At 37.1% G+C, this 13,300-nt stretch overlaps 1 protein-coding gene across 1 annotated transcript in view; it reads right to left on the bottom strand.

Moving 5' to 3' along the window:
• Positions 1-13,300, bottom strand: part of ZPLD1 (zona pellucida like domain containing 1) — a 75,010-nt gene that overhangs the window by 36,327 nt on the left and 25,383 nt on the right. Inside the window, exon 2 of the mRNA XM_005674873.1 lies at positions 11,357-11,470. Coding sequence (XP_005674930.1) covers positions 11,357-11,462 — 106 coding nt within the window. The 5' untranslated portion in view covers positions 11,463-11,470. The remainder of the gene's footprint in view (positions 1-11,356; positions 11,471-13,300) is intronic.

Here is a 13,300-nt window from a genome sequence, read left to right as displayed (position 1 = left end):
AAAGGCTTTGTGAGATTGAGCCCAAATAGGTCTACTTTAGTGCTCAGGTGGCCGTGTGAGAAATAAAATTAGAAATAGAACCTTTTTCTCCTACATTACTCTACCCCACTCCACAATCCATAGCAGTTTAGTAACCAGAAGAGCAGGACATTCACTTCAAATGGAAACTATGCCCTAAACACTGTTTGAAGCAATTAAAGGAGACATGGGTGAGGCTGGGTGAATCTATTGTGAGCAGACAAGGGCTCTGTGCACTTCTGATGCAGGTATTCCTGTGAATATGATTGTCCCTGTATCAGTGGGTTTTAAGGTAGCATTAGTTTAAAACTTATCATATGAACCAAAACCTATTCAATACAATAGGAAGAGCCTTTTCTGTATGCTGAAGAGTGCGCTTTGTGAGTTTGTGCCCAGTCACTAAGTCCTGTCTGACTCTGCAATCCCATGGACTATAACCCGCCAGGCTCCTCTGTCCATGGAATTTCCCAGGCAAGAAGACTGTAACGGGTTGCTGTTTCCTCCTCCAGGCAATCTTCCCAGCCCAGGGATTGAATTAAAGTCTCCTGTATTGGCAGGCAGACTCATTACCATTTGTTACCACCTGGAAGTCCCATGCTGCCTTGTACTGCCATAGAAATCTCACCTGGAAATACAGGACAGCATCCCTCAATATCCATGTGGGGTTGACTCTAGAACCATCCTTGGATACCAAAATTAAATAAAAATCCACAGGTGCTCAAATCCCTTGATTAAAATAGCATGCATAGTATTTGCATATAGCCTACATGCACATCTTCCTCTATACTTTAAGTCATTTTTAGATTACTTATAATACAATGTAAATTTTATGTAAATCATTGTAAATGCTATGTAAATTGTTTGTAAATATTTACTGGCATGCAGCAAATTCAAGTTTTACTTTTGGAACTTCCTGGAATTTTTTTTTTTTCCCTCAATATCCTCAACCCAAGTTTCATTGAATCCACAAATGTGGACCTGTGGATACAGAGGGTCAACTCTATTTATTTCTTGTACTCCAATAGATATTCCAAAACTATGTAATCTTAGCAGATTATAAAAGTAATTTATATATTATTTCCATTTCTATCTCTATAAAATGAGAGTAGTGCTATTTGACACCACATACACTTTTAAAAAATTGCTTGGAAAACAGATGCTATTTGTGTTGTTTTAACTCATTTTTGAAAACTACTTCTACTGAGTTTTTATACAATATTGAGGTTTTGGTGCTATAAAAGCAAGAAGTTTAAAGGGGTACTGATATTTTATCTACCCCAAATATCAGCAGTTGTTGCAGATTTTAAAGTGGATTAGGAATTCAGGTTTTCTCTCTGTACTGAACAGGTACCTGGCCACCTCAATTTTCCACATCTGTTTTTCATTAGTGAATGAAAGCTGTGGTTTGCAGGGTTGTAAGAAATGAATATACAGTCTCAGACAAACTGCAGACTCCTATTTGCACTTGCTGCTTCACATTCTTTGGAATTAGAAGAGTTCAGTCCTTTTCAAGCAGAAGAAGGAATATAGGTTTTACTTATACAAGTAGAAGAAATTTAAAAATCCTTGCAGTAAAGAACTTCATTATTAAAATAAAGAAAGGGAGGGACTCTGAATCGTTCAGTCATTGCACTTGCAAACGAATTCCTCTTCTCAACACTGCACTTTATCACTGAAGATTAATCAGGATGTGATCAGCAGTCGCTGTCTGGATCAGTTCTTCTGCCTCATCTGGTACAGTAATTGCAGTCGCAGATGCAAAGTGAAGGCAGGCATTCTCTTCACAGCTTGAAGGCCAAAATACTACTACTGTGTAGGAAAGAAGGACTGGTGGCCTTTCTTATCTACACAGAGGGCCAGAGCATATTCCCTGGAAAAATTATCCTATTTTCCACCCTGGCTTTGGGCACAGAACAGTGCAATGGTCAAGCAAAGTCTAACACAAAATAGGACAGCTCATTTTGATTGACTCACCCAAGAAGTCTATCAATGAAATAAGCTGATTATCTATTGTATTTCCTGCGAAATACTGGTACTCATTGAAATATTAATCAATATTACAAGAAAAAAAAAATGATTTCCATAGTAAAGATGCTCCTGGATAAAAGCTAAATAAATTTTTCTACCATAGGATTTTTCAAATTCTTTAATTTCTATTGTGATTCTCCATTTACATGCTGTTTTTACATTTCAGTTCAGTTCAGTTCAGTCACTCAGTCCTGTCTGATTCTTTGCAACCCCATGGATTGAGCACACCAGGCCTCCCTGTCCATCACCAACTCCTGGAGTTTACTCAAACTCATGTCAATTGAGTCAGTGATGCCATCCAACGATCTCATCCTCTGTCTTCCCCTTCTCCTCCTGCCTTCAATCTTTCCCACCATCAGGGTCTTTTCAAATGAGTCAGCTCTTCATATCAGGTGGCCCAAGTACTGGAGTTTCAGCTTCAGCGTCAGGCCTTCCAATGAATATTCAGGACTGATTTCCTTTAGGATGGACTGGTTGGATCTCCTTGCAGTCCAAAGGACTCTCAAGAGTCTTCTCCAACACCACAGTTAGAAAGCATCAGTTCTTCAGTGCTCAGCTTTCTTTGTAGTCCAACTCTCACATCCATACATGACTACTGGAAAAACCATAGCTTTGACTAGATGGACCTTTGTTGACAAAGCAATGTCTCAGATTTTTAATATGGTGTCTAGGTTGATCGTAACTTTTATTCCAAGGAGCAAGCGTCTTTTAATTTCATGGGTGCAGTCACCATCTGCAGTGATTTTGGAGCTCCAAAAATTAAATGCTGTCACCGTTTCCATTGTTTCCCCATCTATTTGCCATGAAGTGATGGGACCAGATGCCATGATCTTAGTTTTCTGAATGGTGAGTTAAACAAACATTTCCACTCTCCTCTTCACTTTCATCAAGAGGCTCTTTAGTTCTTCTTTGCTTCAGAACAGTGGTGTCAGCTGCATATCTGAGGTTAGTGAGCAAATTTCACTTTTATTGAGTTATAATTGATTGATTCAATTCCTAGGCAGGTTGATAAGAATTCCGAGGTCCCAGAGGAGAAGAGAGGGATCTGGAATTCTCAAGGAGGAGAAAAGGACAAACATTTATTTTCTCTACATTCCTTAGTCTTAGTCACATAAAATGTTTTTTTCTTTAAGCCCAGAGCAGGTGATTACACAACAAAATGACTCAGCTTAAACTCTATGCTGCTGCTGCTGCTAAGTCGCGTCAGTCGAGTCCGACTCGGTGTGACCTCATAGACGGCCGCCCTCCAGGCTCCCCCATCCTTGGGATTCTCCAGGCAAGAATACTGGAGTGGCTTGCCAAGGATCATATAACAACATTGTATCCTTCTTGAGGACAGTTTCTCCTTCTTGAAAACCTTCTGACTAATCCTGTTATCCTAAAATGTATATTATGGGAGTTGGTCTGGTAAAATCTTTCTACTGTTAGTTCTAAACCTGTCATCTTAAAATGTAAATTGTGAGAGTGGGTCTAGTAAGATCTATACAGCCTTGAGACATTCTTTTCATTTACTGTAATAACCAATTAACCCTGCTTATTTAATTTATATGAAGAGTACATCATGAGAAACACTGGGCTGGAGGAAGCACAGGCTGGAATCAAGCTTGCTAGGAAAAATATCAATAACCTCAGATATGCAGATGACACCACCCTTAGGGCAGAAAGTGAAGAACTAAAAAGCCTCTTGATGAAAGTGAAAGAGGAGAGTGAAAAAGTTGCCTTAAAGCTCAACATTCAGAAAACTAAGATCATGGCATCTGGTCCCATCACTTCATGGGAAATAGATGGGGAAACAGTGGAAACAGTGACAGACTTTATTTTGGGGGGTGGGGGGCTCCAAAATCACTTCAGATGGTGATTGAAGCCATGAAATTAAAAGATGCTTACTCCTTGGGAGAAAAGTTATGACCAACCTAAACAGCATATTAAAAAGCAGAGACATTATTTTGTCAACAAAGGTCCATCTAGTCAAGGCTATGGTTTTTCCAGTAGTCACGTATGGATGTGAGAGTTGAACTATAAAGAAAGCTGAGTGCAGAAGAATTGATGCTTTTGAACTGTGTTGGAGAAGACTCTTGAGAGTCCCTTGGACTGCAAGGAGATCCAACCAGTCCATCCTAAAGGAGATCAGTCCTGGGTGTTCATTGGAAGGACTGATGTTGAAGCTGAAACTCCAGTACTTTGACCACCTGATACGAAGAGCTGACTCATTTGAAAAGATCCTGATGTTGGGAAAGATTGAAGGCAGGAGGAGAAGGGGACGACAGAGGATGAGATTGTTGGATGGCATCACCGACTCAATGGACATGAATTTGAGTAAACTCCAGGAGTTGGTGATGGACAGGGAGGCCTGGTGTGCTGTGGTTCTTGGGGTCACAAAGAATCGGACACAATTGAGCAACTGAACTGAACTGAACTGAATAACCAATTAAAAAATTATATAGCTTCCTTGCTAAAACTAGTGAGTGGGGGACCCTCTCTGTCCCCCTTTTGAAGTCTGTGTCAGAAGCTTTCTCTGTCCCTCTTCATACTTTAATAAAACTATGCTACACAAAAGCTCTTGAGTGATCAAGCCTGGTCTCTGGTCCCAAAGCTAAATCTTTGGAGATCAAGAATCCAGCACCATTCACTGTAAGCTTTCCTAACTGACATACAGCACCATATAAGTTTAAGGTTTACAGCATAATGAATTGACTTATATTTATTGTGAAATGATTATAACAATAAATTTAAGTAACAAATTTAATATAAATTTACTGTTGAGCCATCATTCATATAGACATCAAAAAAAAAAAGAAAAAAAAAGAAAAAAAAAGGTTGTTTTCCCTTGTAATGAGAAATTTTAGGATTTATTCTCTTAGCAATTTTTTATATATTTTAAATATACAACAGTATAAACTATAATCTCATGTTTAATATTCAGTTCAGTTCAGTCACTCAGTAGTGCCCAAGTCTTTGTGACCCCATGAATCACTGCACACCAGGCCTCCCTGTCCATCAGCAGCTCCCGGAGTTCACCCAAACTCATGTGCATCGAGTCAGTGATGTCATCAAGCCATCTCATCCTCGGTTGTCCCCTTTTCCTCCTGCACCCAATCCCTCCCAGCATCAGAGTCTTTTCCAGTGAGTCAACTGTTTGCATGAGGTGGCTAAAGTATTGGAGTTTCAGCCTCACCCTCAGTCCTTCCAATGAACATTACACCCCTAGCATTTACTTATCTTATAATGGGAAGTCTGTACCTTTTCACCACTCTCTTTCATTTTCCTACGTCCCCACCGCTGAGTATGGTAACAAAAAATCTGTTCTCATTTTCTATGAGCTTTGGCTTTGCCTTTTGGATTCTATCAATGAATGAGATCATGTAGATTTGTACTTCTTTGTATTGCATTTTGCTTAATATAATAACCTTTACAGTCCATCCATGTTATCACAAATGGCAGAATTCCCCTTTTTTATAGTTGAATTGTGCACATATGTGTGTGTGTATGTATCTCACATCTTCTTCATCCATTCACCTATTGATAACCATTTCAGCTGTTTCCATGTCTTGGCTCTTTGTAAATAATGCTACCGTGAATATACGGGTACAGATGTCTCTTTGTCACAGTGATTGTATTTCCTTCACATAATATGCACAGAAATGGAATTGCTGGATTGTATGGTAGTACTGTTTTTACTTTCTTGAGGAATCTTTATAAAAATGTTTTCCATAGGGGCTACACCAATTTAGATTTCCATCAGTAGTGCCCAAGGGTTCCTGTTTTTCCTACACTCTCATCAGCATTTGTTATTTATTGTCTCTTTCATAATACCAATTATGACAAATGTAAGATGATATCTCATTGTGGTTTGACTTGCATTTCCTTGAGGATTAGTGATATTGAGTATCTTTTCATGTGCCTGTTGGCCATCTGTACGGCTTTTCTGAAAAAAATGTCCATTCACTTGTTTGCCCACTTATAATTGGATTGTTTGGTTTTCTATAGATAGCATTTTTTAAACTTAGTGTTCAAGATTACTTTAAGCATCATGGTTTGATGAAAAGAGTTCTAGTTTTATATCTCTGACAATTACTAGCTTCCTAGTACTAGACAAATTCTAATCCTCAATCTCTATATTGTAAAATGAAAATTAAAAACAATTTTGTAAGTTTGTCGTAAGAAATAAAAGAGAGAATTATGTAATGTGCCCAGCATTAAATGTATTGTATTCACTCCTTCTTAGTGTTATTTCAAATAGAATACAAAATGACAAGTTATATAAAACTAACATTCAGTTTCCTGTGACTCATTAGTTCATCATAAAACAATATCAGGTCACAAAGTTTCTGGTGTCATAAACCTAATCTTCTCCTTGATTGTGCCTTTATCATTAAAGACTTCTTTAGGGACTTGGAAGCTCAAGCAGACTCTCAAATATACCATCTTCTAAAAGACAGACTAGTGTACATTATTGCAGAGGCCAAAAAGACTTACCTGTATATTTCACTTTGGCAGCCAAATAATTCCTTGGTACTCAAAAAATCAACTATGGTTTGAGTTTTATTCTTGGAAGAGCATAATTATAATGTCAGTGGGGCAAGAGTCTATTCCCTGCTACTAGTTTGGATAGCCAAGAGTTAACTACCTTTAAAATTAAATGGTGTCCCTTTAAATTTAAAATAAATTAAACCATGATAGATCCCTTGACTCAAGGATAAATGCCATGGAAATTAAAGAAAATAGTTCTAATGTCATGAAACAGCAAAGGTCAGATAGGGTGAGATGATTACTCTCATCATTATTAACATTACTTTGCATTTAGATAGCTCCTTCCTTTGCCAGACTCATTCTCATTCTAGGCCTTTGCTTAGTATCTGAGCAGCTTGTGGAACTCTTGATGACATCAAGGGTGATCTTGATGTGGAAGAGAAGCCACAAGTCAAGAGGGAAGTGAGCAATTAACCTTCAGGCTTTATTTATTCACTCTGATCTTCTTTTGCAAGCAATCTGCAAAAATGGGTTTAAAAACTGGGCTGCAAAAATTCTTGAAAAAAATATCCATATAACTAAAGCCTCTCTTGGACTTTCTAATTTATCTGAATTTTAGATACTTTTTAATATAAATTTTAAATTGCAACAGTATGTGTGTGTATATGCATAGGTTTGGGAAGTCTGGATACTTGTCTAAGCCCAACAGAAATAAAAGTGCAAAAATGTGTAAGAACAAATGCAAATTTTAATTTTCCCTGTTGAAAATAAAGAGATCATTTATATCAGAAAACGCATAAGTACTTTCTCATCTTCGTGAAATGTATATAAATTCTTTTGAAAATTAGCTTTACGACTGAGGGACGTCTTTCTCAAGGACTTGGGAACTATCTCTTAGAAATATACACATCAAGGAAAGTAGTACCCTTATATCACAGTCTGGGAAGGCTGGGAGCCTAACTTCAGTTGGAACCTTGCTTCAGATTGCAAAAGTACCTCCTTTCATAAAGATGTGAAAATTTTATTTTTTTCTCTGGATAAAGCTAATACACTAGCATGAATGGTCACCCCAATAACCAGGTAAATTTAGGATGAATACATGACAAATGGTGCTGTCAAGCCCTCTTACTTTAGGACAGTTATGACTTATTTTGAAAATATGCATATAATTTGTTTTCTCTGCTTGACTATGTAAAAGAGTGAGACTCCTTTCTGCCTTTGCAAACTTTCAGTGAATTGCCTGTACTGAACATCATATTCTGGTTTAATGCTAATTCAATGAGTGTTTTCACGTCTGCTATGTTAGTGGAAAGGATTTCTGGGTTGGGAGAAGATTTTGTTTTTAGTTATATTTCCTTAATGCATGATTATGCTTTTGACTGGAATAATGGATTCAATATTGGAACACACTCTCAATTGTTCTCAGTCATAATGCATATGAGACTCACCTGCAGGATTTTTTACAAATACCCAGTACCACATTCAGAGATTCTGACACTGCATGTTGGGGGTAAGGGCTTCCCTGTTGCTCAGTCAGTGAAGAATCTGCCTGCAAGGCAGGAGAGCTGGGTTCAATCCCTGGGTTAGGAAGACCCCCTGGAGGAGGCATGGCAAGCCACTCCAGTATTCTTGCTTGGAGAATCCCCATGGACAGAGGAGCCTGATGGCCTGCAGTCCATGGAGTCACAAACAGTCAGACATGACTGAGCAACTAAGCACAGCACAGCACATCTGGGGTGAAGTGATGAAGTCGAAACATAACAACTATCTCAGCTGATTTTGATGCTGGTCTTCTAGGTGCTATTGTAGATGGAAGCTTCCACATCATTTTTAAAATTTACCACATTAAAAAAAAATAAAATGGTGACTTCCCTGGTGGCTCAGATAGTAAAGCATCTGCCTACAACGTGCGAGACTGGGGTTCAGTCCCTGGGTTGGGAAGATCTCCTGCAGAAGGAAATAGCAACCCACTCCAGTATCCTTGCCTGGAAAACCCCATGGACAGAGAAACCTGGTAGGCTATAGTCCATGGGGTCACAAAGAGTCACAACTGAGTGACTTCACTTTCACTTTCACATGCAAAATACTTCCTTTTGCTGTCCTAGTCACTCCTTGGCTTATTGACACGTTAATTTACCTTTACAAGTATAATAACTACAACATCAGCTATATTCTCTCTACTGAGCAATCTTCCTACATTTTGGCTTTCTTTTCCATCCATAATAGAGTAAGACTTGACTACCCTTCCCAGGCCTTGGCCAGGCCTATAGCCCCTCCCTCTCTGAGGGCTTATGCCTCCCACTTCACTGAGGTGATGAACACAATTAGAACCTCTCAACTTCTCAGCCTGTATCTTTTATTTCTCTTCTTTCCTAAATCAAGTACTACTTTTCCAAAGTGAACTCCTACCCACCTGTACCTTTGATCTCTTCCATATTTTCTTTCCTCATTACATGAAGTATTTCTTTGTTAGTATTCCAGTCTCTGAATACTTTCCCTTTGCTCATGTATATACTTTGTTAGTATTTTTTTGGTTAGTATCCCCAGTCTCTGAATATTTCCCCTTTGCTGATTCATATTCTTATGTAATAGATTAGGTGTCTCTAGTCCTCTAATCCCCAAATCAGCTTTTTTCATTTAATTGCTGGTTCAGCTTACTCGCCCTCTTTCCTTACCACCAAAGTTATTTAAAGAGTAATGTATTTCCACACCTTTCCTTCCCCTTCTCCTGCCTCTCATTCATTGCTCACTTGCTGCACGGGGATTCAACTCTCACACAGCTTTTTTCAGTTTTCAGCCTCTCTCCTCAAACCAGGTCTGTATTTCCTACTTCTGGGTAGAGGCTGCCTCTCTACATTCTAAAAGTACTTCAAAGTCATTCTTTTCAAATTCAAACTTCCTTTCTAAAACATGTAAATGCCGTATGCTTTCAGTGTCAGTTAACAGTATCAACATTCAATTATTCAATTTCAAAATACCCTCTGGTCTTCTCCTTGGCTCACCTCCCAAATCAAATCAATTCTCAAGTTCTGATGTATCCACCACAAAACACTGTATCTCTTAATAGCTGCCTCCTTCTGCTGCTTCCATTGCCATTGCCCTCGTGACAGTTCTCTCTGTCTCATCTCTTCTAACTTGATTCTGTCTTTCACACTTTTCCCCAATGTCTACTTTCGCAAATAAAATGTGACCACATAAAATCCTTAAAAAGGTGTGTTTAAAAAGATGCAATGGCCCTTCACTGCCTACAAAATAAAGTTGAAACACTTTCATTACACAAATTACTTTTGTCCAAACAACTGAACCTGAATTTATTTATTCAAACCTCTAGCTCTAATAAGTTAACAAGTTATATAGGAAAAGAGGAGTATGTTAAATGACACAAAGGAGTTACACTCAGCCACATCCAAAGTGTTGGAATTCTAAGAAACAAATGACCAAGTTACTTACAGAGATAAATGGCATTTTAGGAAAGCTAAGGCATGCTATAAATTAAAACAGACTCAAGAAATGCATCAACAAATGTACCACATTGATTTAGAGGCAACTTAGCTGAAAATTGAATTATATTAAGGAATTATTAAGTTTATTAAACAGATAGTGTAATGATTTTTAAAGTTCTTATCACTTACATATGATGAAACATGAGTAATGAATTTATTTTAAATATTTTAGAGATGGGAGTAGTAGGAAAGATATATGAAACAAAATTTATAAATGCTGACAACTGATGAAGCTGGATGATTACTATGGGTGTGTGTTTTTGTTTTTTTTTTTCTAATCTCCACTTTTGAATATGTTTTAAATTTTCCATAGTAAAAAGGTTAAAAAAAAAATCCTATCATTTGTGTATTCAAAATCATTAAGAACCCTGCCTAAACTTGCCTTTGTAGACTTGCTTTTAGACATTCCCCATCCTGAACTGCTTATTTTACTTAATCTACCAAATAGTCTCATACTAGATCTGGGCTCACGAAGATATTTCTACATATTCTTTCTTTATTCTGGAGCAAGCCAGATTACCTGTGTTCAAATAAATGAGAAACTTCACATCAACTAAATAACTACCTACTGGTTGCTCTGCGTAGGTATGCTGTTGCTCTGCTGAGCTCCAAACACAGGAGCATGTAAAACATGGCAGAATGTATTTCAGTTTGCGATACATATGCAGAAAAATAGTTTCAGATTACCTAATCTTTTTTTTTGTAAATATTGAACTATGGCTCTGTAACTTCAGCTGATATAAAAAGATGAATACTTAAGTGAAACCGTAAATTACCTCTAAAAAAAAGCAGATTTTAACAACCTGTGGGACACACCCATCAAGATGGTCAAAGTCTCATGTCTGTCAAAATATTAATGGATTGCTGTGAAATACACTCTGAAGCTGGCCTGTGTATTTTTGGTGCCCAACATTTCATTGAAATAGTATTTTGTTTGAGTACTGTATAATATTTCACAATCATTTTCTAAGTATTCTTCCTAAATAAATCTATTAGAATATAATGGAAATTTTTAAAGTCTGAAAAAAAAATCCATCAAGTAGACAAATTTTGAATGACATTAGCCTCTCCCAATTTTATGAGTCATTAGCTAATATTTTTCACATCTGTGAGCAGCCATTATAATAATATAAACTAATACAATGAACACTCTATATGTTAATGTGGTTATAAATTACAACTTCAGAAAAATGTCTTTTGTCATTTTCCATTTGTTAATATCCACTTAATAAAGACAGATATCCCCCTCATTTTACATATGCATTTAAATGATTTTCTATTTAAACATAATCACTCTTTACAGATACAGTTAGAGAAAAGATTGGTTTCAGACTTACCAGGAAATCTACTGTGGAGATTGGCATCACAATTGTAGCCATTGAACTGAGCAGACCCTGGAAGCACTCTAGTTGTTAGTAGCAACAGCAACCATATCTGTTCCATTGCAAAACCTAGAAAAGAGTTATTTTTCATGTGGATATCACCAGCCTTTACTCTTACTTGCTGGGAAGATTGAGGCTGATCTCAACTCACTGTTGGATAAGCAGGCCTTCTACATCCATGCAGGCATGGATGGTAGTCCTTAGAGGCCTAAGGACTATCAGAAGTAATTATCAACAATAAGGCAGAGATTTTGGCTACAACATTTCAAAATTATTTTCATTCTTCGACTCCAGTTTGCTAAGTATAACAAAGCTATACTTTTGTAATAGAAGAGCTAAGATATAAATCAAAATATTTGTAAATGAAAGATTTTTTATTATAAATAGGAAGAACTCAAACCAAGTATTTGGTAGATTAGAACAGCATAGCAAAGCAGACTGATGATGTGGAGGCAATGATACCCTTTAAAGAAAACTATCCATAGTCTGAGGGATTTAACCCCCAAGAGTCGATTTTCAGAGAATCCTCAATACTATTAATGAACAAATAATGTCACGAAATCTTTTTTCTCAGCAAAGGAATTCCAGGATACTGACATTTCTCAGAATCGATGGTTTATATATCATTTTCTCAGGAAACAAAGGAATAAAGCAAAGGGAGAACAGAAAAGTACTATGTGTAGAATAATATGGTTCCTCCAGTGACTGCTCATTAGTGGATGCTATCTGATATAGAATTATGAAAACCTTGAATTCTTAGAAGAGTATAATAGAAATTGTTAATATGTGTTGAACAAATAAATATAAATTGACTTTAATACTTAAATACCAGTCAGCCTGATGTTTAAATTTTTTTTCCCAAGTCTTTTACTGGCCTTATAGAGTTAAAATATCTTCTAGAAGTGACCAGCTTGTTATCAGAGCACAGTCTGAGCATTGGGAAAAAAATTCTTTGGGGTTGGTGGTTTTGGTCTGTGAATAAAAAACAAAAAGAAAATAAAATTGTAAATAGCTTACTCAAATAATTTATTGCATGTTTAAAGCTTTTGGGTTTGGGGGAATAATAACGTCTAAGCTGTTCTTAATGATCTGCCCTTAGATGACCAAGTGTAGTCTTTTAACAAAAGGAAGGAAATACATCTTGCTTTTGAATCATGTTTTTAGTATAACATATTTATTATTAACAAAGTCACGTTGGTGAGAATGTGGGAAAGGAAAGCATGAGTTTCTTCCCAAAAATAAACAGAAAAAAATATTAATTTAACAGGAGCTTCCTTCTTTGTCACTGTCACATACCACTCAGACACAAACCTAATGACTTTTGGAAGAACAACCATATGCCTGATCTGGTAGGATACTCCATAACAAAAGACACAAATGGCTGACCCAGACCCTGGGGTCTCTTGACCACACCTATGGCTTCAATGTCTAGCTCCTCAGGACATTTCAGATAGACTACAACAGCCTTGTACTTTTGGAGTCTACAGAAGATTGTTAGGAAAGACAGCAGCTTATATCTGAAAGGTACATCCCACCACACACACAGTGAAGTCTCCACAACTTCCTGCTCATGGTGAATTCCATTAATTCCTAGAAGGCACTGGAGACACACACTGTTGTCTCTCTATCTAGAGAGGTCTCCCAGCCTAAGGGACTCAGTTAGGAATTTTCATTGGTGAGTCATTTTTATTATTCAGAAATGCTTTCTAGCTTTTATATTCTCTCACAGGAGAAAAAGAATATTTATTGAGTGGATGCTGTATACAAAGAAAGCAGTGTATTGCCAGATAATTTTCCTATAGTCCCTCATTCATACCCTTATAAACACTGGATGATATTGAATTTACTACTCTGAGTACTGAAAAAGAAAAGTAAGTCTCAGGATACTAAAGTGACATG

This window comes from Capra hircus, chromosome 1 (genome assembly GCF_001704415.2).
Source record: "Capra hircus breed San Clemente chromosome 1, ASM170441v1, whole genome shotgun sequence".
NCBI lineage: Eukaryota > Metazoa > Chordata > Mammalia > Artiodactyla > Bovidae > Capra > Capra hircus.
This window is presented reverse-complemented; position numbering and strand designations above follow the sequence as displayed.